This window comes from Melitaea cinxia, chromosome 6, assembly GCF_905220565.1.
Source record: "Melitaea cinxia chromosome 6, ilMelCinx1.1, whole genome shotgun sequence".
NCBI classification, from domain to species: Eukaryota; Metazoa; Arthropoda; class Insecta; order Lepidoptera; family Nymphalidae; genus Melitaea; species Melitaea cinxia.
In genome coordinates this window covers 2,980,364-3,008,323 of record NC_059399.1, presented here as the reverse complement: position 1 = coordinate 3,008,323, position 27,960 = coordinate 2,980,364, and the positions used below count along the sequence as shown (strand labels likewise).

The 27,960-nt window shown below is 39.9% G+C and overlaps 1 protein-coding gene across 1 annotated transcript; it reads left to right on the top strand.

Moving 5' to 3' along the window:
- Nucleotides 1-388: 388 nt before the first annotated feature.
- Nucleotides 389-21,983, top strand: LOC123654185 (glutamate synthase 1 [NADH], chloroplastic-like). Its single transcript, XM_045590108.1, is given in 28 exon segments — nt 389-517; nt 617-704; nt 1,037-1,156; nt 1,860-1,987; nt 2,300-2,424; nt 3,171-3,315; nt 3,725-3,933; nt 4,092-4,237; nt 4,674-4,783; nt 5,650-5,783; nt 6,101-6,286; nt 6,957-7,105; nt 7,741-7,877; nt 8,165-8,291; nt 9,129-9,277; nt 9,821-9,962; nt 10,380-10,613; nt 11,991-12,253; nt 12,918-13,054; nt 13,984-14,067; nt 14,168-14,358; nt 15,430-15,630; nt 16,198-16,323; nt 16,704-16,792; nt 16,971-17,139; nt 17,141-18,804; nt 19,226-19,312; nt 19,754-21,983. Coding segments are annotated over 28 exon segments (5,580 nt in total). The 5' UTR covers nt 389-408; the 3' UTR covers nt 19,885-21,983.
- The last annotated feature ends 5,977 nt before the right edge of the window (nt 21,984-27,960 follow it).

Below are 27,960 nucleotides of genomic sequence, written 5' to 3'. Positions count from 1 at the left end.
GTACTTTTTTTCTTGTGTTAACAGAACCTTTGTCAGATGCAGCAAATTTGTTAGTTAATATGATCTTACATCATAAATGATTCTTTCTCCATTTCTTAGACATAGTGAGTATTAGGGTTAGGTATTTAGGGTATGATGAGGCTGGCATGTCTGTGTAGACAAAAGTCCGTAAAAAAAATAAAGAATAAAAAAAACTGTTAGATAATTAATAATAAATATCTCTTATCTAAAACGATGTAATTCTTTATTTCAGGTTATGGAGCAGACGCAATTTGTCCCTACTTGGCCTTCGAATTGGCCTTTTCGTTTCGTAACGACAACCTGATCGACCCAAATTTGTCTGATTCAGACATATATTTGGCCTACCAAAAAGCTATTGAGACTGGTTTGGCCAAAGTTATGGCTAAGATGGGTATTAGTATGCTACAGTCATACAAGGGTGCCCAGATCTTTGAAGCTGTTGGTCTAAGTGAGGAGGTCATCGATAAGTGTTTTAGGGGAACACAATCAAGAATTGGTAAGTGAAAAATATGTCATATTAAATTTATAGTAAATTTGCCCAATATTTGTTGTTAACGTCATCGAAGTATTTATTTTTAAATATCTGTTTTTGCAGGTGGCGTTACTTTCGAGATTTTATCTCAAGAAACCTTTGATAGACACGCCTTGACTTATGGCGATTGTAAAGACATGCTTGTCTTAAGGTATTATATATTATATTTACATACTAATAAAATATTTAATTTAATTTACTTTAAGCTCCTCATTTTACATAACTTTATAATTTCAAAATTCAATATAATGTTGGATTCCTTAACGTACAGAGCCATGTTTTGCCATGAAACTTTTCATAAACTAAAATTGAGTTATGGTGTAAGCAAATCAGACTCACAGATTGTTTTTTTTTTTATACTCATACCCCACGACTAACGAAACTGACTTTTCGATAACCATTAGCAGTAGATAAAATTTGACTGTGGCGTGAGCAAACAGCTCTTACAAAATACGTTTTTAAATCAAGCTAACATGTTTCCAGGAACCCGGGTACTTACCACTGGCGTGCGGGCGGTGAAAAACACATTAACGATCCATTATCCATCGCCAATCTGCAGGAGGCTGCTGTGGGAAATAGCAACTCCGCTTACGATCGTTACCGGTAAATACTAACCTACTCTTCGTTGTAAACTACAAGGTATTCAAACGATTCGTTTTGTCCACAAACCGCACAATTTTGAACAACACACCACATACACTTAAGAGACCTACAATAGTCTTTTCTTTTTCTGGAAATGGAAATTTTAATTCAAGCGTGATTATAATAGTGACTAGCTTCTGCCCGCGACTTCGTCTGCGACGAATATTAACAATTTTGTCATAGATGATTGTTGCGAAACTGCAGCGCCCGCAGCAGAAGCTCTCAAAAGGAAAAAAAAAACCGATTTTGAAACATTCTTCATTGGTGCTCTGCTTCTATTGGTCTATGCTTGATGATTATAGCCTACCTCGATAAATGGGCTATCTAACACTGAAATAATTTTTCAAATAGGACCAGTAGCTCTTGAGATAAGCGCGTTCAAACAAGCAAACAAACTCTTCAGCTTTATAATATTAGTATAGATTTGTATTGTAATAACATATGGTATAAATATTTTTTTATTATTATTTGAGTCCTTGTTATTACTAAAACTATAATAAAGTAATATACAATTATGTTTTAATTTTATAATGGAATGTTAAATTACATTAACTTTAGTAAAAGGGGCTGGTTTTAAAAATATTGAATAAGAATTTCTCAATAAAAAATTACATATTGAAGATTCTCTTGATCTCAATTAGTTTTTTCTTTTTTCGGTGTGTAGAGAGAGCGCGTTGGAGTCAATACGTGCTTGTACATTACGTGGTCAGCTAGAACTTGTGAAATTAGATGAGCCCTTACCGTTATCGGAAATAGAACCCGCTTCTGAAATCGTCAAACGCTTTGCTACAGGTAACTAATACATTTACCTACGAACATACTTCAATTTATCGTAAACTTCATATAAAGTTTTCCATTTACTATAAATATTAAACTGTACGATAACACTAAGTTTACTTGTACTATTCTGGTTAGAATATTAAAGATGATATTTTATCAACCCTAATTGGTTTATGAACCTGGTTTTCACTATTTCATTCAAACTGATCCTTCAAGCCGGATATGTGTAAATTTTTATGGAATTTAAAAAAAAAATAAGGGCTTTGTAAAACATCAAAATTTTAATGTAGCTAAATAGTTTATTACATAAATATTATATTTCAGGTGCTATGTCGTTCGGTTCAATTTCCTTGGAAGCGCACACGACATTAGCTGTCGCTATGAACCGTGTAGGGGGCAAGTCTAACACTGGAGAGGGGGGAGAGAACGCTGACAGATATCTTAATCAGGTTTGACAAATATATATATCTGTCTTATAGTCTATAAATCTTCCCCAATCCCACTAATTTCGAATTTCTGGCAAAACAAACATTTTAAATAATAACTAACTGACTCGGCAAACGTTGTCTTGCCGCTAAACGCTGTTTATAAATAGGGTTTAGTGGTAGAAAGATGAAAATTTAGGGTTGTGTGTATTTTTCAACGCCAAATCATAATAAAATAAATAAATAAATAATTTATCTAAAAATTAAAAAAAAAATTAGGGGTACCCTTAACATTTAGGGGGGTGAAAAATAGATGTTGTTCGATTACCTACCTAACTTACCTAATATGCACACAAAATTTCATGAGAATCGGTCTAGCCGTTTCGGAGAAGTTTAACTACAAACACCGCGACATGAGAATTTTATATATTAGATTTTATATATAAAATTTTTTATAACTTAGTACCTACTTGTACTCAAGAACACTAGCGATTACATGAATCGCTAATATTCTCGACTTTTATGTCTTGCAAGGCAACGGCTGGACCAATTCGGCTAATAATATAATTCTGTTTTTTTAATACTTCTTTTTTTTTACATACTACACTAAAAAACAGTCTTACGGAAAGAAAAATAAAGAAAATTAAGTTTTCCGAAAACTTACGATTATTAAATTTTCACGCGTTTGACAGTTCACAAGACATAACAGTGTCTGTCTGGTCAGCTAATATAGTTACAAATAAAGATTAACATACAATTACTAACAACAGGATCCTGAGTTCAACAAACGTTCTGCGATAAAGCAAGTCGCGTCGGGTCGGTTCGGAGTGACCGCCTCATATTTGGCGCACGCTGATGACTTACAGATCAAAATGGCTCAAGGAGCCAAGCCGGGCGAGGGCGGGGAGTTGCCTGGTAAGTCTTATTTCAAACTATTTTTCCGATGCTCTACCGAAGTATTATAACTTATATACGATATATTTTCTAGGACCTGATAGAAGGAACTAAAATTTATGTCGGAATAAAGTTATTTAATTATTGAGTCTTATCAGTTAGAGAAAAGAGAAAGTGAGAACTCTATAGATCTGACAATCTTCTCCAAAGCCAAAAGAGAGATAGGAGTACGACATGATATATATTAGGAATGATAACGTTTAGATACTTGTAATATTGTACCTATTTAAGCTATACCCTCAAACTTGTTTAATAACAAATTAATTGACGATTCGTTACTTATAAAGAACTAATTACTATTTTATAGTAAAAGTTTGTTTCTTTTTTGTACACCTGATTATATCTAATAGGATCTAAATATTTTCTATAGGTTACAAGGTGACAGAGGAAATAGCTAAGACACGGTGCTCAGTACCGGGCGTAGGGCTGATCTCGCCTCCACCACATCACGACATCTACTCCATTGAGGACTTAGCTGAGCTGATCTACGATTTGAAATGCGCCAACCCTAAAGCCAGGATCTCTGTGAAACTTGTCTCGGAAGTCGGAGTAGGAGTTGTAGCGTCTGGTGTTGCCAAGGTATATTTTAGGACTCATATACTATACTATACTTAATTACCATTTTACTGTACTGTATTTTTTACTTTACTGTAAAACATGTAAAAAAAAATTGTAAAAAAAATTATATATCAATTGTAAAAATTATATATATAAAGTACGAGGGTCGGTGATTACAGGGCAAAGCGGAGCACATAGTGATCTCGGGGCACGACGGGGGCACCGGGGCGAGCTCGTGGACCGGCATCAAGAGCGCCGGCCTGCCGTGGGAGCTGGGCGTGGCCGAGACGCACCAGGTGCTCGTGCTCAACGACCTGCGCTCCCGGTGAGCTCGCGCACGCGCACACGCACACACACACGCACACACACACACACACACACACACACACACACGCCGCGCTCGCGCTATCACAGGACATACATTAACGCACACACACACGCAAACATTACCCATAATAGTACACACTCAGATGAAATGGAGGAACTTCTCAATTCGAATTACTTATTTAGGGGTCGTCCATTAATCATGTGATTTTAAGTACTTAACCCCTTCTACTATACTTAACCCCCTCCCCCTCCAATACCCTTAATTATCGATACCGTTAATTATCGTGACCGGAAATCACGCGTTCAATGAAAAATAAATACACGTGATATCTCATTATTGACTCCCTTCCCTGTGATATTAGGTTTTTTTTAAATGACTCCCCCCCCCCCCCCTTCCAGATGAATATTATTTTAAATTGAACTATTACTTGCAGAGTTGTGGTACAAGCAGACGGTCAGATCCGAACCGGTTTCGACGTGATGGTCGCTGCGCTGCTGGGTGCTGACGAATTCGGCTTCAGTACTGCGCCACTTATTGCATTGGGTATGTTTTAAACAAACCTTTATATTTTAGTTACTTAACACATTTAAATTACAAATTATTATTTATGTCACACTGACATTACCACAGAATATTTTCTTTAATATTGAACAGTAAACTTTTTATTTATTTATTTATATAAAAATCGCCAGCAGATGATACACAAAAAAAAATATATATAAAAACCTTTCTCACCATGCTCATCTTATTGTAGACGATAATAGCTTTCATATATGCTATATAATTACTTCATGCTATAATACTCAAAAAATATTTATAAAAAATGAACAACTCAACCATCCCAGAAACATTTTAATTACAATGTATTTAAAGGCATATAAAGGCGTGTTCGACTCCTAACTGCGTTCTATAGGTGTAAAATAGAGTATGTTCGATGAGAAAAAAAATCCTAGCCATTTTTTAAATTTGACGACTCTTTGAAAGACTCGTTTCGCATGATACTTGTGAGCGCGTCAGCGCAGCTATAATTTACAATGAAAATCAACCTACGAAAAAAATAATTTGTTTTCATATGCGATTCTTTAGTTGTATGCGGCAGTTAGTGTTAGTATTTCACTTTATCGACGTTTTTTAGGTCTGAGAAAAATAGTATTGAACTGTTATGCAGAAGCGTGTTGTATATTAAGACAAATTTAAATTTAAATATGGGCTAGATTTTTTTTACGCGGATTGTGATCCTATAAATCTACAGAACCCACCATTTAAATTAACGTAGTTAAGAGTCAAACACTACAAATTAATTCCTTCAAACAATTGATGTTTGAATAACTCAACAGATGGCGTTACTGCCTATATTATTTTAATTATAAGAATTGTACCACAATATAGTAATAACTATTGTATTTTAGGTTGTACAATGATGAGGAAGTGTCACTTGAACACGTGTCCCGTTGGTATCGCCACGCAGGACCCCGTTCTACGCAAGAAGTTCGCGGGCAAGCCCGAACATGTCATTAATTATCTGTTCATGTTAGCTGAAGAGGTTAGTGACATTTACTATATTTTATGAAATAAGATGTAAACAATTATTTCATTATTTATTTAAAATAAAAACATAATCATGTTTCGTATTATTTAAATAATTTTAGTTATATATATACAACAAATTTCAATGTATATAAAGACTGAAAAAACTTCAATTTAAGTATTGTGCGACAGCATGACTCGTAACATCGTTCGCCTAGCCCGGCACCACACGCGCACGTGTAACCTGTAACATGTAACCTGTAACCTGTAACCTGTAACCTGTAACCTGCACCCTGTAACTTGTAACCTGTAAGCCGCCCGCGCCGCCCGCAGGTGCGCGCGCACATGTCGTCGGTGGGCGTGCGCCGGTTCGGCGAGCTGGTGGGCCGCACGGACCTGTTGAAGGTCCGCGAACGCAACGACAACCCCAAGGCGCGCCTGCTCAACCTCGGCCTCATCCTCAAGAACGCGCTGCACATGCGCCCCGGGGTCAACATCGTGGGGGGCTCCAAGCCGCAGGTATACTTGTCAGCGATAATTGCGCGATCATCGTTGTGTAAGGATTTTGCTGAAGGTCTTTGAATAAAAATAGAAAAAAAACTACTTTTTAAATTTTACATTTTTTATTAGGTTCTCAGAAAAGGAACTGATTCATTGTGTTCTGCTAAATACTATCGGCTCATATGTTCCGGTTTTTAAGGTAGAGTGGAGCAGGTTATATCCTGCTCGAAATTTAGAGAAGCCCGACTGGGGAAGTACCTCAACCTTACAGAAGATCACACTCAATTAACACTGCTCTCAAATTGTGTTGTATTGCTGTGGTGATTATGGTAGCCAAAGTTCCCGGGGAGCGTTGTAGATAGAGTCGAGAACGCGTTTGCATTGTTCCTGGTATTGAGAGCGTCCATGAGCTACAGTATACGCTTACCTCTAGGCAGACCGTACACTTCTTTGCTACCTTTGCAATATAAAACAAAAACGCGCATCACCGTTGAATAAATTGCTCAATGTCGTTTATTACATAATAGGTACAAACACCGTTATAAAATCATAGCTTGGTATTTATAATATAGCCTATATTTTTTCTTAACAAACAGGATATCTAAACCACAAAAATTTAGTACAAATTACATTTATCAAAAATATTGTATAATATAAGTATAGGTAAAAAGTTATTCTCCTTTGGTAGGACTTCCAACTGGAAAAACGTCTCGACAATCAAGTGATACAACAATGCAGCAGTATCCTGGACGGTACTCAGAAGCATATAGATATTAACATGAAGATTACAAATGAAGATCGCGCCTTCGCTTCCACACTTTCGTACCATATTGCCACGTAAGTATTTAGATATATGGTATTTATTTTAGAATTTACATTATACAGAATGCACCATATCAATTTTCTGTATTTTTATTTTTATTTTATTTTATTTTATTATGCTCTTTCATTGTTTTTGACTTCAAGTTCCACTAAATAACTAGTAAAGAATGCCGTGGTCAAAGTGACCAGTTTAAGCAAGTCATTCAGATAGATTTTCTAATTTACTACGATTTAATCGGTCAAGGACCATGGCTATACTAAGTGACAGGGACGAGCGACTAATTGCTTAGCGGGAATTAACAGTGTATTACATGTCATGGTTTTTAAAAAAAGTGTATATACGGGATGCATAAACATATATACATATGTTACCGCAAATTCAGCAATCTCTTCTCAAGTCTGTCAAGGCCTTGCAATATAATAACCTCCTTTAATTTAGATTACTTATTACGGTTTGCCTGATGATGATAGCGTCTGTACTTCTGCCTATATACACTCTTGGGTTTCGTTTACTTCATGACCTTCCCTCATATGTCGTCTCTTACTCAACTGTAGACTGTACCATACAGTTGTTTTTGGTCCTTCGAGCCGGATATGAACCAGCGACCTATGGATATAGTCCACAGTTTAGGCATATACAATTTTTATAGGACATTCGGCGAGGACGGTTTGCCAGAGGGTACATCGATAAATATTTCGTTGACTGGCTCTGCGGGACAGAGCTTCTGCGCTTTCCTGTCCAAAGGTGTTACGGTTACTTTGGAAGGAGACGCTAATGATTATGTCGGTAAGTGATATGCGTCGTTTATTATTATTAAATCAACCTTTTCTATGAATGAGGAGATCATATAAATCTTAAATTACTTTTATAGTGACGTAATGAAATATAGAACTTAAATTTATTCATCTTGTTAGATTATTTTTTTTTACTCACTGATCGTAAATACATTTACTGTTAGAAATAAGATATTTAATAAAATAAAAATATTTAAGCCTTTTACCGACCATAATAATCCTTTTAAATGCGATTTTTGTAATCGATAATAATAAATTCACAACTTTTTTCTATTCTAGGAAAGGGTCTGTCAGGTGGTAAAGTTATCATATATCCACCTAAGAATTCACCGTTTGAATCGCATCTAAATGTCATTGTGGGCAATGTGTGTCTATACGGAGCTACTTCTGGAAGAGCTTACTTCAGGTATGCTTCCTTACAAATTACACATTCCTAATAATAATCTATTAAGCTATCATACTTTTTAATCAATACAAATTGTTTCAAAATCGTGAAAAAATTTAAAATTGTCGATAAAGTTCCTAGCATTGAGTTCAACTTCAATGTACGTAAGTCCAACACCAATTTCAGTAAATGAGTAAAGCTCGGTTTCTATATTAAAAAGAAATCGGCCCGTATTGGTTACAAAAGGCTCAAATTCGATCGACGAATGTAGAAATTAATTTGAACAGGATGTTCGACTCCTAATTTCGTTCCTTCATATGGGGGTTCTGTAGGTGTAATAAACGATGTCCCGCGTGAAAAAACAATACCTAGCCCATTTTTTAAATCTTTATTTAAATAGACGAGCTACATTGATAGACTCGTTCCGCGTGATACTTTTCGTGAACGCGTAAGCAAATTTATGATAAAAAATCACTGTGAAGAAAAAAAAATCGTTTTCATAAGCGATTCATTAGGTATGTGTAGCATTTCGTATTAATTTTTCACTTTATTGATTTTTAAGGTTAAAAAAATAGTAATTGGACGGCTATGCAGAAGTACGTAGCCAGAGTAGGTCATATATTAAGTAGTAAAATAAAATTTAAAAAAGGGCTACGATTTTTTCTCACATGGCGTTCCATCTATTACATCAACAGGAATTTGAAGGAACGTAGCTAGGAGTCGAACCCCCTAAAAAAAACTCATTTTGTTAATTAGCTTGCTCTCACCGAAAGCGTTGTTATATTAATAATTTGAATATAGAAACCTGGTTTAAGTCAGCAACATGAGGCAATAAGCTGGTATCGCTTTGATGCGCAGGGGTATAGCGTCGGAGCGGTTCTGCGTGCGCAACTCGGGCTGCGTGGCGGTGGCGGAGGGCGCGGGCGACCACGCCTGCGAGTACATGACCGGCGGCACCGTGCTCGTGCTCGGCCTCGTGGGCAGGAACTTCGCGGCCGGCATGAGCGGTGAGGCGCGCACACACACCACACGAACACACGCGCACACACGCACACATACACACACACACACACACACACACCCACACACACATACACACACATACACACACACATACACACACATACACACACACACACATACACACACACACATACACACACACACACACATACACACACACACACACATACACACACACACACATACACACACACACAGAGAGAGAGAGATTGATGTACCTATGTAATCTATAAAAGTGAAAGTTTGTGAGGATGGATAAATGTGTTTGTTACTCTTTCAAGCAGAAGTACTGAATTGATCGTAACGAAACTTGATACGTAGGTAACAGGGGGATATGTAACTGGGTATCGAGATAAAACCGCAGGGCGCAACTAGTTAGCTTTAAATATTATAAAAGTACGATCAAAAAGTGCATTATGGAGGAATATTGATAAACATATATTAGACTGTGATATGAATAATTTTTCGTTTTATTATTTATGTTTTATTTTACAACCTAAAACCATATAAACATCTATTTCGTCCAGGTGGTATCGCATACGTGTACGACATCGACGGTTCATTTAAGAGTAAATGTAACCATGAGATGGTGGAGTTGCTTCCACTGGACAGACAAGATGACTTAAACGAAGTACAGAAACTTCTGGAAGAATTTGTGGAATATACTGGGTAAGCACACGATTATATAACTATAGAAGATTATATTGTATATTAATATTTCATTTAAAATGTAAAAGTTACCTTTAAATCATACAAGAGAGGTTTCCAACTGAACTTAAACGATTGCTTCTATTTGACTGATTGTTTGTATATAGGTTAACAAAGTATGTACAATATTTCGCTTAATTTAATGCCTTCGTATACTTTAGCTATGTACTAAACTTTTTTTTTATTAATAAATAATTTAAGACAAATTTTATCACCTGTAAAACAAAAAGGTTTCAAGACAACTAGATTCAGTATTTCTTTCTCTTATTACAAGCAGTACATTATTGTATCCTAGTCTTCTATATAAAATATACAAAAAAGAAAGAATTGTAACATTAAATAGATTCAGTGATTATAAAATTAAATATTCTATTTTAGTTCAATAATCGCGAAGAATCTTCTCGAAACTTGGCCGGAACCAGCCAAGATGTTCATCAAAGTGTTCCCTTACGAGTACCAGCGAGCTCTGAAACAAATGGCTCTTAAGAACGCTTCGCCGAAGTTAGAAAGCAACGGAAAAGTTGACGAAAACGGTATTGTGGACATTGAAGAAGCTGTCCGCAATGTTGAATTGGATAAAAAAAATCTAGAAAAAGTTTTGGACAAGACAAGGTTTGTCGATGTGAATTCTATAAAATTGCTGCTTTCGATGACAAATATTAAATCAAAAATTGAAATTAACTTTTCTCAATGTCAAATTTTTAGGCAATTTTATAAATCAAATTAAAGTTTGAATATTTTTTAATTACTATAACATCACTAGTCTACTTCTTTGTTAAATTATTCATTAATTTCATGTGAGTTTTTTTATGTATTATTTTATAAAATAGTTCTCCAAATGATTTATTCTCTTTAAGCTAATAAAATAAAAATGTACTTAAACGAGTTAATCGAGATGTCCTTGCACTGTACTGAGGAAGGCTGCCAGTAAGACTGGGCTAAAATCTCCTTTGCTATAAAATACAGACCAGAATCAGACAAATTGTAGTCCTGCTTCTTCTAAACCAATCCTAATCTCCTCTAAAATAAATTGAATCGAACCATGTGGTGTTCTTGTTGATCTCCCCACCGTGCCTCAGAGAGCACGTTAAGCCGTCGGTTGCGCCGTTATCACGTACACCTGATAGCGATCGGTACTCAAAGTAGGGATTATATCCGCTAACTGGATTAAGCTTTTTTTAACTGAGGAACAGCAGGAATTTTTTGCTCAAAATATGGAGCAACCCGACTGGGGTAGTACCTCGACCTTACAGAAGATCACAGCAAAATAATACTGTTTTCAAGCAGTATTGTGTTCCTGTTGGTGAGTAAGGTGACTAGAGCTCCTGGGGGGATTGGGGATTGGGCCGGCAACGCGCTTGCGATGCTTCTGGTGTTGCAGGTGTCTATAAGCTACGGTAATCGCTTACCATCAGGTGAGCCGTACGCTTGTTTGCCGACCTAGTGACATAAAAAAAAGCTCTGATCCTTCTCCTACACGGGGAAAGAGGCCTATGCCCAGTAGTGGGATATTACGGCTGAAGCAGAACTATTTTTAGTAATACTTGTATAACAAATATGTATTTTTATTAATAAATCTCTGAGAATTATTATAGAAATAAAAGCTCTATCACCGTATTTTTTTTTTTTCATTATATTGCTCTTCAGAATTAACATACTAGTCCTGCAGTCCTCAATTATTTTTAAAAATAAACTATAGATATAAAAACATTTATTGGGATTGGGGATTGGGCCGGCAACGCGCTTGCGATGCTTCTGGTGTTGCAGGTGTCTATAAGCTACGGTAATCGCTTACCATCAGGTGAGCCGTACGCTTGTTTGCCGACCTAGTGACATAAAAAAAAAAGCTCTAGTCCTTCTCCTGCGTGGTGAGAGGCCTATGGCTAGTGGGATACTCCCCAAATGGAGTAAGCTTTAATCCTTCTCCTGCGTGGTGAGAGGCCTATGGCCAGTAGTGGGAAGGTCCGGGCTGAGCCGTGTGTCCGGCAGGGGCTTCATGAAGTACCCGCGCGAGACGGCGCAGTACCGCGCGGCCGAGACGCGGCTGCGCGACTGGGACGAGATCTACAGCCGCGGCGTGCGGCGCGGGCTGCGCGTGCAGGCGGCGCGCTGCATGGAGTGCGGCGTGCCCTTCTGCCAGGGCGCGCACGGCTGCCCGCTCGGCAACATCGTGCCCAAGTGGAACGACCTCGTGTACCGCGCCGACTGGCGCCAGGCGCTCGCCATGCTGCTGCAGACCAACAACTTCCCCGGTGAGCCCGCGCTGTGCGCTCGGCATCTTACTGCCCTACTGCCCTACTGGCTCGACCTCGCGGAAGATGATTCGTACTGCCTTCGAGCTGTGTTGCGTTCCTGTTGGCGAGTAAGGTGACCAGAGCTCCTGTGGGGATTGGGGATAGGGTCGACGTCACGCTTACCATGCTTCTGGAGTTGCGGACGTCTATAAGCTACAGTAATCGCTTCCCATCAGATAAACTATACGTTTGTTTGTCAACCTAGTTAAAAATAAAAATGTATTGATAAACGCCTCGCACTCGACGGTCACCAATAGGGTTTAGTCCTGAGTAAGTACAGTAAACGCTCATACCACGGTTCATTAATATAGAATACAATAGGATCCTTCTCACGATCCAGAGCAGCCTAACCTACAAAAGATCGCAGGCATATAACACTGCTCACAAGTAATGTTCTGTTCCTAAAGTGAAAAGTTGAGGGTAGAGAAGGCAACGCGCGTACTGCTAGTGTCGCAACCATCAGTAGACTACAGTAACAACTCATTATCAAGTGAATTGTAAACATGGTACCACCCTAATAAAACAAGTGTTGGCTATAATTGCCAACGCAACAAGTAGTGCTGTGCGAACACACCGTTGCCACACAATCACCAGCAAGCCACTAACAGCGGTCCGTGCGCAGAGTTCACGGGGCGCGTGTGCCCGGCGCCGTGCGAGGGCGCGTGCGTGCTCGGCATCTCGGAGCCGCCCGTCACCATCAAGAACATCGAGTGCGCCATCATCGACCACGCCTTCGAGAGCGGCTGGATCGCGCCCGAGGTCTGTCCGCACACCGCATACTTGCCACGTTAAATGTTTCGCGATTTTATGGACTCACGCGAATTTTTAAGACTACAAATATCCGTCAATTCTTATTCATTAATGGTTTATGTACTGTGTGGCTACGGTACTAAAGAATATGGCCACCCCCTCTCTTCTCGTGGGTGTCGTAAGAGGCGACTGAGGGATAACACGGTTCCGCTACCACCTTGGAACTTAAAAAGCCGACCGGTGGCGGGATAACCATTCAACTGCTGGCTTTGAAATACACAGGCCGAAGACGGGCAGTAGCGTCTTCGGTGCGACAAAGCCAGCCCTGCGGTCACCAACCCGCCTGCCCAGCATGGTGACTATGGGCAACACACATGAGTTCACGTTATTTTTGGCGTAAACTTGTGGAGGCCTATGTCCAGCAGTGGACTGTATAGGCTGTAATGATGATGATAATGATAAATGGTTTATTTCCTCGCCGTGTCAACTGTGAAACGTTTTGAGAACGCCTCCTGTATTTTTTTTTTAATATCTTTTATACAAGCATTTTTACAAATAAATTATCTATACTAATAATTATATCGCTGAAAAGTTTCTTTATTTTAGTGCAACAATCTCAGGAAGTACTTAACTGTATTCGAATTTTTTTTGTATTGGATGTTTTTTTTTTTTTTTTTTTTTTAATTACAAAACGACCACGGGCTAACTTGTAGTTGCCCGAACCTTCTTCTTTTAAAGATCTTAAAATTTTGAAATTATGGATTTATAGACCAGCAGTCTACAGACTCCCTAGAGACCTAGGACATAGGTGTACACTGTGGACAAGAGTTTTACGAATATGTTATCATTTTATTTAAATATTATACACAATTTTCTTAATTTATAAGAATCTTTTATTTCTGACACGAATAGATCAAAATAATAATAATACTTTGCAGATTCCGGAAAATCGTAACGGAAAAACTGTTGCCATAGTCGGTTCGGGACCGTCTGGGTTGGCTTGCGCTCATCAACTGAACAAGGTACGAAATCTGTAACTTTTTAACAAGTTTAGTTGACATATAAACGTGCATTACCATATTCTGCTCTGTCATTATTGATTATACTATTTTACCTTTACAGGCTGGATATACAGTAACAGTGTTCGAACGTAACGATCGCCCCGGCGGTTTGCTGCAGTACGGTATTCCAAGTATGAAGCTAAGTAAGGAAGTCGTTGCTCGCAGGATCAAGTTGATGACCGCTGAGGGCATTTCCTTCAAGTGTAATGTTGACGTCGGCAAGGATATATCTGCTGCCGATTTGTCTAATGAGTAAGATATTTATTATTTTTTTAGTATAATTGACTATTAACTAATAATTAAAAATTTATTGTAAAATCTCAACTTCCAATCAAAATCAAAAATTATTGTTGTAAAAATAAAAGACTCCAAAGCACTTTTAAATGTTCGATTTACAAATTAAAATTATATGTCTTTTTAATAAATGAATTATTATACTTAATGTGAAGGCACCACCGATTCGGAATATAGATTCTAAAAAATAAAATGCAGTCTCCCTAAAAGCCCACCATATTATAAATAATTGTGTTTGCTCGCAAACGAAAAAAACCGACTTCAATTACATCGACGAGTAATACAACGTAGATCGACGAAAAAATACTCAAGTAACTGCGCGTTATCAAAGATTACTCAAAAAGTAGTCATCAGATCTCAATGAAATTTATATGTGACCACATGACAAACATCAGCTTTCGATTAAATTAAAAATTATTAAAATCGGTACACCCAGTAAAAAGTTATTGCGGATTTTCGAGAGTTTCCCTCGATTTCTCTGAGATCCCATCATCAGATCCTGGTTTCCTTATCATGGTACCAAACTAGGCATATCCCCTTTCCAACAAAAAAAGAATTATAAAAATCGGTACACCCAGTAAAAAGTTATTGCGGATTTTCAAGAGTTTCCCTCGATTTCTCTGGGATCCCATCATCAGATCCTGGTTTCCATATCATGGTACTAAGCTAGGTATATCCCCTTTCTAACAAAAAAAGAATTATTCAAATCGGTACATCCAGTAGAAAGTTATGCGGTATAATACAACGCAGGTCGACGAAAAAAGCGTCGAGTAAAAACGCATTATTAGATATAGCTCGAAAAGTAGTTGTTAGATCTCAAATAAATTTAAATGGGACCAATTGGCACACACCACCTTTCGATTAAAAGAAAATTTGTCGAAATCGCTCCACCCAGTCAAAAGTTCTGATGTAACATACATTCGAATTGAGAACCTCCTCCTTTTTTTGGAAGTCGGTTAAAAAACAACATTTAATCACAAATAATATTTTTTTCCCTATAAACGTAACAATGAATTACTTTGTACACAGATACGACGCGCTGGTGCTGTGTATGGGTGCGACGTGGCCTCGCGACCTTCCGCTGAAGGGCCGGCAGCTGGGCGGCATCCACTTCGCCATGGAGTTCCTCGAGGGCTGGCAGAAGCGACAGGTCAACGCCGCACCCTCCAAGGCGCCGCTGCTGTCCGCCAAGGACAAAGACGTGCTCATAATCGGCGGTGGGGACACCGGGTGAGTACTGCAACCGTACCGCAAACGTTACTTCTCCGTACCGGTACCGTGCTGAAACCGTACCGTGAGTACCATTATAGAACGCCTACCGTACCATACGCCGCTGTTGTCGGCTAAGAACAAAGAGGTGTTCATCATTGGCGGTGGAGACACCGGGTGAGTACTGCAACCGTATCGCCACAGTACCGTGAACGGTCAGTGCTCGTACCGCTACCGTGTTGAGACCATACCATGATACCGCTACCATACCACACGCCGCTGTTGTCCGCCAAGGACCAAGACGTGCTCGTCATCGGCGGTGGAGACAGTGACCGCTACCGTGCCGTAACACCACCTAAGCCGCACCGTGACAATACTGTGATAGTAACGTAATATAATCTAATCGTTAACGATTAAAGATAATATGTTAGTTAAACTTATTTTCAGAAGTAGAGAAAAAATTATTTACCATCAAAAATCATCTTCGAATATATAGCGTGTATTGGTACTTTGGTATAAGTCCAAGAATAAAAAATACATTTTACAATAAAAAATGGAACAAAGAATGACTATTCCTTTTGCATTTAGGTGTGACTGCATAGCTACAGCGCTTCGCCAAGGCGCAAAGTCGATCACAACGTTCGAAATTCTTCCCGAGCCGAAGAAGACCAGAGGACAAGACAATCCGTGGCCGCAATGGCCCAGAGTATTCAGGTATTTCACACAGTCTGTAGTCAAAAATAAAATAAGAGAATCCCTGAGTAAGGTTCTACTATTAAATTTGTGTAACAATTCTTAATCTTTAGTTTCAGTCTGAACAGTTGCTCTCATCAATTTTATTCTATAATGAAATTGGTAATAATACCGCTGTCATTTATGACCTTTTATATGTCAAATAAAAGTTAACATTAAACTTAGGATTAGTTATCTAGTTGTAATAATTTTTTTCTTATTTACTCGGTAAGAATACACGCCGAAATCGTTTTGTCTCGTATTGTCATTTCATTATTTTAGTACTTATTAAATTAGTAATAAAATTTAACTAGACGATCTGTAATACTGCAATTAAACATTCAAAAAATTTCTTATCATAGGGTTGACTATGGTCACGAGGAGGTGAAAGTCAAGTTTGGCAAGGATCCTAGAAAATTCTCCACGCTCACCAAGGAATTCATTGATGATGGTAACATACTTTATATATAACTAAATATATGAACAAATACATTTTTAATAATGCTCAAACTTATATTATTATATATTGTATTTTCAATTATCATATATTATTGATGATTTTTTTTTATTTTTTGAATATTTTGTTAGTGCTAGTGCATTGCTAATATTTCTCTAATATGGTCGCGTAGGTTCAGGCAACGTGTGCGGCGTGTCTGCCGTGGAGGTGGAGTGGACGCGCGGCGCGGGCGGGCGCTGGGACATGCGCGAGCTGGACCAGCGGCGCGTGTACCCCGCCGACCTCGTGCTGCTGGCCATGGGCTTCCTGGGCCCCGAGCGCTACGTCGCCTCGCAGCTCGGTACTGCCGCACACACGTACACACACACGCACACACACCCCAGCGGCGCGTGTACCCCGCCGACCTCGTGCTGCTGGCCATGGGCTTCCTGGGCCCCGAGCGCTACGTCGCCTCGCAGCTCGGTACTGCCGCACACACGTACACACACACGCACACACACACACACACGCACACACACACACACACACACACCCCAGCGGCGCGTGTACCCCGCCGACCTCGTGCTGCTGGCCATGGGCTTCCTGGGCCCCGAGCGCTACGTCGCCTCGCAGCTCGGTACTGCCGCACACACGTACACACACACGCACACACACACACACACACACCCCAGCGGCGCGTGTACCCCGCCGACCTCGTGCTGCTGGCCATGGGCTTCCTGGGCCCCGAGCGCTACGTCGCCTCGCAGCTCGGTACTGCCGCACACACGTACACACACACGCACACACACCCCAGCGGCGCGTGTACCCCGCCGACCTCGTGCTGCTGGCCATGGGCTTCCTGGGCCCCGAGCGCTACGTCGCCTCGCAGCTCGGTACTGCCGCACACACGTACACACACACGCACACACACCCCAGCGGCGCGTGTACCCCGCCGACCTCGTGCTGCTGGCCATGGGCTTCCTGGGCCCCGAGCGCTACGTCGCCTCGCAGCTCGGTACTGCCGCACACACGTACACACACACGCACACACACACACACACACACCCCAGCGGCGCGTGTACCCCGCCGACCTCGTGCTGCTGGCCATGGGCTTCCTGGGCCCCGAGCGCTACGTCGCCTCGCAGCTCGGTACTGCCGCACACACGTACACACACACGCACACACACCCCAGCGGCGCGTGTACCCCGCCGACCTCGTGCTGCTGGCCATGGGCTTCCTGGGCCCCGAGCGCTACGTCGCCTCGCAGCTCGGTACTGCCGCACACACGTACACACACACGCACACACACCCCAGCGGCGCGTGTACCCCGCCGACCTCGTGCTGCTGGCCATGGGCTTCCTGGGCCCCGAGCGCTACGTCGCCTCGCAGCTCGGTACTGCCGCACACACGTACACACACACGCACACACACACACACACACACCCCAGCGGCGCGTGTACCCCGCCGACCTCGTGCTGCTGGCCATGGGCTTCCTGGGCCCCGAGCGCTACGTCGCCTCGCAGCTCGGTACTGCCGCACACACGTACACACACACGCACACACACCCCAGCGGCGCGTGTACCCCGCCGACCTCGTGCTGCTGGCCATGGGCTTCCTGGGCCCCGAGCGCTACGTCGCCTCGCAGCTCGGTACTGCCGCACACACGTACACACACACGCACACACACCCCAGCGGCGCGTGTACCCCGCCGACCTCGTGCTGCTGGCCATGGGCTTCCTGGGCCCCGAGCGCTACGTCGCCTCGCAGCTCGGTACTGCCGCACACACGTACACACACACGCACACACACCCCAGCGGCGCGTGTACCCCGCCGACCTCGTGCTGCTGGCCATGGGCTTCCTGGGCCCCGAGCGCTACGTCGCCTCGCAGCTCGGTACTGCCGCACACACGTACACACACACGCACACACACACACACACACACCCCAGCGGCGCGTGTACCCCGCCGACCTCGTGCTGCTGGCCATGGGCTTCCTGGGCCCCGAGCGCTACGTCGCCTCGCAGCTCGGTACTGCCGCACACACGTACACACACACGCACACACACACACACACACACCCCAGCGGCGCGTGTACCCCGCCGACCTCGTGCTGCTGGCCATGGGCTTCCTGGGCCCCGAGCGCTACGTCGCCTCGCAGCTCGGTACTGCAGCACACACGCACACACGCACGCACGCGAGCACACACACGCATACACACGCACGCACACAAACACACACGCACACACACAGTCGCGCACGCACAAACGCACACGTGTACACTTAGGCGCTCTCAAGCACGCGCACGTTACGTACATAATTATCATTTTTTGTATTTTTATCGTACATATCAACAATCAATCTGTCGTATACCGTGAAATCACAAGGATGACAGCAGATGTCTTTTACGATAGTAGATATAAATATTCTAAACAAAAACGTTTGTTCCTAGATCTGCCACTTGATGCGCGAAGCAATATCGAGACATCAAAGGACAACATCTACAAAGTACCTAAGAGCAATGTGTTTGCTGCGGGAGGTAAAAACACGGCGTTTCTCTCACAATTTAGTGCTTTAAAGTTTACTTTCCAGTGATAGTAACGCTACCGTTCATTTAATTAGCACATTTGAAGAATCATTATTTATATCCACCATAATATTTTGTTCAAACTATTTATAATGAGTAAATAAAGTATATTATTAACTAGCTAACATGGCGAACTTCTTTCCACCATTTTTTGCTTTTCTTGATTATATCGCTGTTTACTTTGTTTTTATAATAATAAAAAAAAACAATTTAGTGCAGTTTTTCGACATTCGTGCAAGTACATACATTTAAGGCGATTCATTTTAATGTAACTTGAACATTGCTAATGACGCAATTTAGTTACACAAGCTAGTAACAATTATCCATAACTTCTATTATTTATCATACATTGTTATAAAAAAAAACAGATCCCTATAAAATATTTCATTTCAGATTGTCGCCGAGGCCAGTCTTTAGTAGTGTGGGCCATATCAGAAGGCAGACAGGCCGCCCGAGCTGTGGACAAGTATCTCTCAGGAAAGTCTTACCTTCCGGGCCCTGGTGGAGTCATCTATAGCGACTAAATTATATTATTAGCTTAATCGTGTCAATTCTGATGTGCCACTGTCAAAATTAAACTGAAATTTCCTACTTTTGTTCAATAATTTAAAGATTTTATTTACAGAGTACATACAACAAATGTGTTAGATTAGATTTTATTTGAAATATGTGAATTTTCTTATTATCAATACACAAAATTTTAAATTAGTATGATCTGTGACATCAGAATTAGCACCGTTTTCTAGAAATTGTATTTTCTAAAAATATATTATTCGGCTTTATTCTCGGGCTTATGTATAAATACTAGATTTTGCTCGATTCCTATGAAACGTTGCAGTCGTGTAATTTAATCTCTGAACTTATCAAAAAAATTAAAAATATAAATTTGCTTTATAATTATGAACATATTAAATATTTAAAAGATATAATTATAACTGTAGTACGGCTTTAGTTCCAAAGTCTGGAATTCTCCAGTGCGAGGATTTTTAATTAATTATTAAATAGAGCATAGCGTAAGTTTTGATTATTTATTATTTTAAGATATGTAATTAGTGTGAATGGTCTGACAATTGTGTAATTTATTCAACTATGAGATTTTTAGATTGTCACCTTTATAAAGTTTTTAGCTCCATTCTGATGAGTACAACGACCACTCTGGTGTAGTGCTGCGATTAGTCGCCGAAAACACCGACGGTTAACGGGTTTGATTCTCGCTCGGGACGCCGTGGATTAGCGTGGTGGATGAAAATCAATTAGTTAATGAGTAATAATTACACATTGAAAATTTATACATTTTATTTGTAATTATTTTACTTGAAATTAAGTGAAACATGCTACAAATACCAAACCTCATAGTAAATATATTAAAACAAACGTTTATCGAATTTTCTCGAAATATGTTCGATTATAAAAACAACATAATCCTATTGATGTTATGTTACAAATGTCATTTAATAATAAAATACATAATTTATGAACACATAACGACATAATCGTTATTTATAAATATTCTGTTACGACGAATTGTTGATAATATCTTATAGAATTACAGTAATTTTATATATTATTGTACACTGTTGAGAATTTTCCCTTGTTATAAATAGTGAACGTTATTATTAAACATTCCGTTTTAGGACATTTCGATTTTAGGTAAACATTGTTCATCACTAAATCAGTAATATCTTCAAGTAATGATCTCCATACATTGTTATTCATTGGAAAATTTTATTATTGGAGAAAAAGAATACTTTGTTTTGTACATTTTAATAGTTAAATAAATCTTATAAAGACTATAATTCATTGCATATATGTATATCATAAGTTTGATAACGATATGTGCCATGGTATAACATAATGGCTTATTTAATTGCCAAACACATTATTCTTATTTATTTGTATACCTTTTTTTGCTCTACGTCATTTACAAATATTAATTACGTTACAGAAAAAAATCTAATTTTCTTCCTTTATTTTAATCTTAAATCTGAAATGTCTTATTATTATTTTTTTGCACAAAAAAATTTTCTTACTGAAATACGTCGAAAAACGTTGTTTTAGATTTAATTGTGTAGCTGTGATTATATTTTGTTTTTAAATTATAGTTCATGATTTGTAATGTGTATCGTTGCGTTTGAAAGTTCCTAAGTGATTTTGTCGTTAATAATATCGATTATTAGTTAGAATTATACTATTTACCTTTTGTTTCCAGACAATTAATATTCAAATTTTAAAAAGCACTTGATAGAATACGATTTTTGGTAGACGTGAATTAATTTGTCATTAACATAATGTACGTACAGTGGTATTTGTTAACAGTTTAACGAGTTAATCATAATTAATGTTTTATTCAGCTTATTCGTAATGCTAACAATATATTGTAACGTATAAATATCTATATTATTTAAAATCTATAATACAAATAAAAAATGTTAACATTAAATTATATTGAAGTAATAATTATGTACGTCTGTTTGAGATTATTTATATAATATGTAATGTCATTACATACAGCTATAAAAAGTAATAAAAATATAATTTTTATGCCTCATCAGTATTTAGTAATTCATTTTTTCAAAATATTTATTTTTAATTACTGTATATTAATTACATTTGGTTCTCTTTATATTGTATTTCTTTATAATGTTGATTTTATTTATTTACAATAAAGAAGTGAATTTCTTTTATTATTTTTTATTTTATTTTTCTGTCTTTGAGCCTTTAATAATAAAACTGCAGTAGTGATATTTAGTCCATATTTTAAATGTTACAATTATACCAATGACAATAACATGTGTCTATTGTATGTAGCGGAACACTATATATGTAGTATGTTGTATTGAAAGAATATAGTCAATTGCAGCGAAACATTTGACTATTATTTGGTTTACTTATATTTTCTACCAGCTTTAAATCCTAAAATAATTTTGATCGTTGATCCAAAAATGATGCGATGATTCATTTTTGTTTCAATTCAAATAAACGATCAAATAACTTATTAAAAAAGGAGGAGGTACTCAATTCGACTGTATATATATATATATATATATATATATATTTATTATGTATGTACAGAAATAAATTTGTCGCTTATGAACCGATTTTGATAATTCTTTTTTGTTGGAAAGGAGATATCCTAAGTGTGGTACCATGATAATAAAACCAGGATCTGATGACGGGATCCCAGAGAAATCGAAGAAAAGCCTCGAAAATTGCCAAAACTTTTTACTGGATGTACCGATTTTGATGGTTTTTAATTTAATCGGAAGCCGATGTGTATCATGTGGTCACATTTAAATTTCATCGAGATCTGTTACAACTTTTGGAGTAATCTTTGATAATACGTATTTACTTGACTATTTTTTCGTCTACCTACGTTGCATTAATTGTCGATGTAATTGAAGTTGGTTTTTTTCGTTTGCCAGCAAACAATTATTTATAATCAACTTTTGTCTCTTGACACTAAGGGCGCATTCAGTGGTGCCTCCAAAGAGAAGCGTTGCAGTGACGCTACTGTGGCGTAGCAGACGTGCGTCTGTAAGGCTTTGGCAAATGCTAGTGATGCTCTCGTCAGCTACGCAATGGATTCGGACGAAGAAGCATTAGCTTGCTCTTGTTACTTTTGTTACAAAGGAAAAATAATTTAACAAATAGTAAAAAACGTTCCTTCCCTTTATTTTATCGAAATAATCATAGTGAATATTACAAGATGCGGCAATATAGTGATCAAAAGTTCAAAAATTACTTTAGAATGAACAGAAACCATTTTACGGAGTTACTTCAACTTATAGCTGGTTATTATTCGTCGTGACACGTCCTAATTCCAAAATTTGTTATACAAAAATTGCATACATTTTTCTTATGTATGCGATTATCACGATTATGCGTATTGCAGGGTGATTTATTACTTCCTCAATAAACACTTCGATGTCAAGTTGATCTGTATTCATATTGAAGTTCAATAATAATTAAAAGCGTCCCTGCTGAAAGTTCCACATAAAAAACGATGACTGTATTCCATATAGATCTATCTGGATCCAGATAGCCCAGATAAAAATTATTATTATTATTATATATACTTTATTGAACTGATTGATTTTACTCAAAAAATAGATATAAAACATAAAATAATAGAAAGGTTTATGGCAAAGGTGCACTTATCTCTGAAAGAGATTTCTTCCAGTCAACCCATGGTCATGAGTAAGTGTTTCATATAGCGAGGCAAACAGTGCAAGAAGTATTCATTAAGAAGAAAAAAATTTTTTTTTTATTTTTTATTACGATATGGGCTTACTCTTGACCTCAGTAGACTGAGCTCTAGAGCACAGACGAGGTCGAAGATGGAGCGAGTTCGCCCAGAAGAAGCCTGTTCACTCGCGCTTTAAACATGTTCGGGTTATATGAACTCGGAAATACAGACGCCGGCAGGGAATTCCATTCCTTGGCTGTGTGCATTAAAAAAAGATGATTCGAAGCGCTTTGTACGTGAAGGAATATCTTTGTATGAAAGGTATATCAATCAGGTAGGGATGAAAGCCTGCGGTACGTCTGAAAGTCCGATGGAAGAAAGGAGATGGGGGTATGAGCTCGTGCAGCTCCAGGGCACACTCTCCAAAGTACAATCTGTAAAAGACCGTTAGACTGGCAACCTTTCTTCGGTGAGCCAGAGTATGAAGAGATTTCACCAAACTTGGCATTACCGATAAGCCGCTTGGCTCTGCGTTCCACTGAGTCCAGTGTGGCGAGTTGATATTTAGCAGAGCCATCCCACAAGTGACTACAATATTCCATGCACGATCGGATTTGAGCTTTGTGTAGCGTAAGAAGCTGTTAAGGCGTGAAATATCGCTTAACCTTATTTAAGATGCCAAGCTTTCTGGCCGCAGTTTGCGCTTTGGACTCAATGTAATTGCCAAAGTTGAGGTTAGAATTCAACTCTATGCCAAGGAGGTCGAGGGTATCGGACACAGGGACAGGTGTACCACGGAAAGTAGGAGTCAAGTTGAAAGGACTCTATTTGGTGGAGAATAAACAGGCCTGCGTTTTGGCGGCGTTGAACGTGACCAGGTTGCAATCACCCTATTGGGATACTTGCCCCAGTATTGAATTTGTTCGTTCCACCATGGCCTCTCTCTGAGAACGTATTACGTCCCTGCTGTCTTTTGCGCTGGACAAATATCTCTCAACAATCGTACTGTCATCTGCGTATCCAACAATGCCTGGTCGTAGCATGTCGTTAATATGGAGCAGGAAAAGAGTTGCAGAGAGAACAGAACCTTGAGGGACGCCGGCGTTTATATCCATCAGGTCAGAGGAGCAGCCGTCCACGACCACTCTGATCGACCGTTCACTCAAAAAGTCTGAAATCCAGCTACAAAAGTCAGCAGGGATGCCGTAAGCAGGAAGTTTGCTAAGGAGACTTGCGTGCCAAACCCTGTCGAAGGCCTTCGAGATATCTAGTGATACAGCGAGCGCTTCACCATGTTTCTCAATGGCTTCGCCCCAGCAGTGTGTGACATACACCAGAAGATCTCCAGTAGACCGCCCCTGACGAAAGCCGTATTGGTGGTCACTGAGGAGTTCATTGTCCTCTAGGTAGTTCAGCAACTTGCTGTTAAGTACCTTTTCCATGACTTTGCGGAGCATGAAGGTGATGGCGATTGGTCGGTAGTTGCAGGGATTCACTCGGCTACCCTTTTTGGGCACTGGCTGCACATTAGCCAGCTTCCAAGATTTTGGCACCGTTCTAGTTTGAAGAGAGAGGCGGTACAGGCGCGTGAGAATAGGAGACAGCTCAGGTGCACAGGCCTTTAGGATGCGCGCAGGTATACCGTCAGGTCCACTAGTCTTATTCACGTCAAGGTTCAGCAAAACTCTACGGACCTCTTTATTGTGGATCGTGATCTCTTGCATAGAAGAGTCACATCGAGGCAAGGATGGTGGTTGTGTAGAGCTAGCGTCAAGACGCGAATTGCTCGCAAAGAGAGATGCAAACAAGTTTGCCTTTTCCACTGCCGAGTGAGCTAGCGAACCATCAGGCTTCTGCAGAGGCGGCAATGTAGGGCGGCAGAAATTGGACTCTACTGCCTTCGACAGAGACCAGAATTGTTTACTACCAGGGGGGTAGGAGGCAAGTTTAGCGCCTATACGACGGATATGGTCGAATCGGGCCTTTTGTAATATCCGTTTGCAGGACTTGGCGGCTGAATTAAAAGCTTTCTTCCTCGTGCGAACCCTCCGCGCTCCAGCTTTGGCATCGCGGACTTGTACCCAAGCTTTGTAAGCAGACTCTTTAAGGGCTTCAGCATGGGCGCACTCAGCATTGTACCAAGGTCGGGATTTGTGGTCGAGCGATATGTCGGAGAATGGTATAAAGTATTCCATTCCCTGTCGAATCACGCCCGCAACTGCCTCAGCTGAACACGAGGGGTCACCCGAGGAAAAACAGGCATGCCGCCAAGGGAAAGATGCATAGAAATGCCGCATCTCTTCCCAGTCCGCTAACTCATATCGCCACACTCTTCTTGTGCCCCTTGGACAGTTGTCCGGAGGAGAGGCGGTCGATATGGATTTCACCAGACAATGGTCGGATGATCCTAGAGGGGCAGATACTGAGACCGAGTGTCTGTCTGGATCTGTAGTCAGCAGAAGGTCCAGGCAATTAGCTGTATGGCAAGCAATATCTGGTACCCGTGTTGCAACCTGTACCATCTGGGTAAGATCGAGTGCTAACGCGAATTTGCGTGCCTCCCTCCCAGCGTGGTATGTTTTCTCGTACGGGAACAACCACTGCTCGTGGTGGGCGTTAAAGTCCCCGAGAAAAACAAGTTCCGCTGTCGGATACCGTTGCTGCGCTTTGTCTGCCATCTCTGTAAGGTGGTCGAAGAGCCTGGTTGTCTCCTGATCTCCACTGTGCGACCGATAAACACAGGCGTAGACAGTCTTGTCCACGCCGGTGTCCACTAAAACCCACAATGTAGAGAACCCGGTCGCTTCAAAGCACAGACCCCAGCGTGTTCCTTGAACTTATGTTCTAATGAGTAGCATGGGTAGTTGAGGTACGTCGCATCTGCTGGACATTTGATTTGCGTCTCCGTTAAGAAAAACAGATGCGGCTGCACGGTCTTGAGGTGGTGGTAGACCGGGTCAATATTGGAATGCAAACCTCGGATGTTAATGAGGTGCACCCTCAGTGGGAGGAAGTGTAGCCGTTTTTTAACTTTTTTCCTTCTTTGTGCTTTTTTCATATTGAGGAGTGATGATGGGGAAGCAGTTGGATGTCGAGGCGCAGCTTTTACCATGCGGATTCCCTAGGCTAAGCCGACTATTAGAGGAGCTCATCTGGAGACTGCGGGGACGCCCGAGCCCCCCTGGAATCGCCAAAATATATGAAATTAAAAAAAAATATATAAAATATGAAAGTTTTGTAATCCCAGTTTCAAACAATCAATAGTTAACAATAACTTTCCATACAATCATCGCTTTTTATTCGGAACTTTCAGCAGGGGTGTCACTTCCTTAGGCGAAAATGACGTGGACTCTGCGACTGCGTTTCTAGAAATTGTATGAATACTAGTGGCGCGGCTAGCGTGCCACAATGGCGCTACTGCAGTGCTTCCTCACGCCTCTAATTTAGGGGAAAGCCCTAACGCTTAAGCTCTTCCATCGAATCGCAGTTTTCTATTTTCCTAAGTCACTTGAGGCGAGTGTTGCGTCTCGTAAAATAGTTGGTTTGTCGGTCAGTCCCTAGACTAGACAGTAGACCCCATGTTTTTATGAGGTTTATGAGACTTTTCTATAGGGGAAGTGCGATTTTTTGTAACATTCTATAAATTAACGCTTTCCCTCATCGTAAAACATGATCAGACATAGCTCTCTCTTCTCGTTTGTAATTAGGACTCGATACTGTACAATATCAAATCAAAAACAACTTTATTCAAATAGGCTTCAAAAGCACCTTCGAATCGTCACCTCAAAAAGTAATTGTTATTTTAAATGATTGTTATTTTTAAAAAAAGCTAAAACCGATTCAAAATATACATTCTGCATCATCAGCAAGCAGCACATAACAAATACATTTAACATAAAATAGCAGGTTATTTATACACATTAAAAAAGAAAAGGACCTAGAATTGATCCCCGTGGAACGACACACGACATTTTTAATCCAGATCCAGAAGACTTCTTTCCGTTTATTGATACGTGTTGAATTCTATTAGAGAGATATGAAGGAATAAGATTAAGAGCTTCACCATTAACACCGTAATACTTACTCAAGTTAACTTAATAGAATGTCACGGTACACGTAATCAAATGTCTATGATAAGTCACAAAATACACCAATAGCATTTTGTTACCTTCTGAACCTGAAGCTTCGCTTGATAAGTGCCATACCATCTGTTGTCGAGTGACCTCTAGTGAAATCGTATTGTTCACTGTAAAAAAACGCCGTTAACTTTAAAATGGAAAAGAAGTTAATTTAGTATAATTTTATAAAAAGTTTTGATTGAAATGGGACTATAATTACGAGAATCGCTATGATTTCCCTTTTTAAAAAGTAGTAAAAATTTACTATAGTTTAACAAATCTGGAAAAGAATCCAC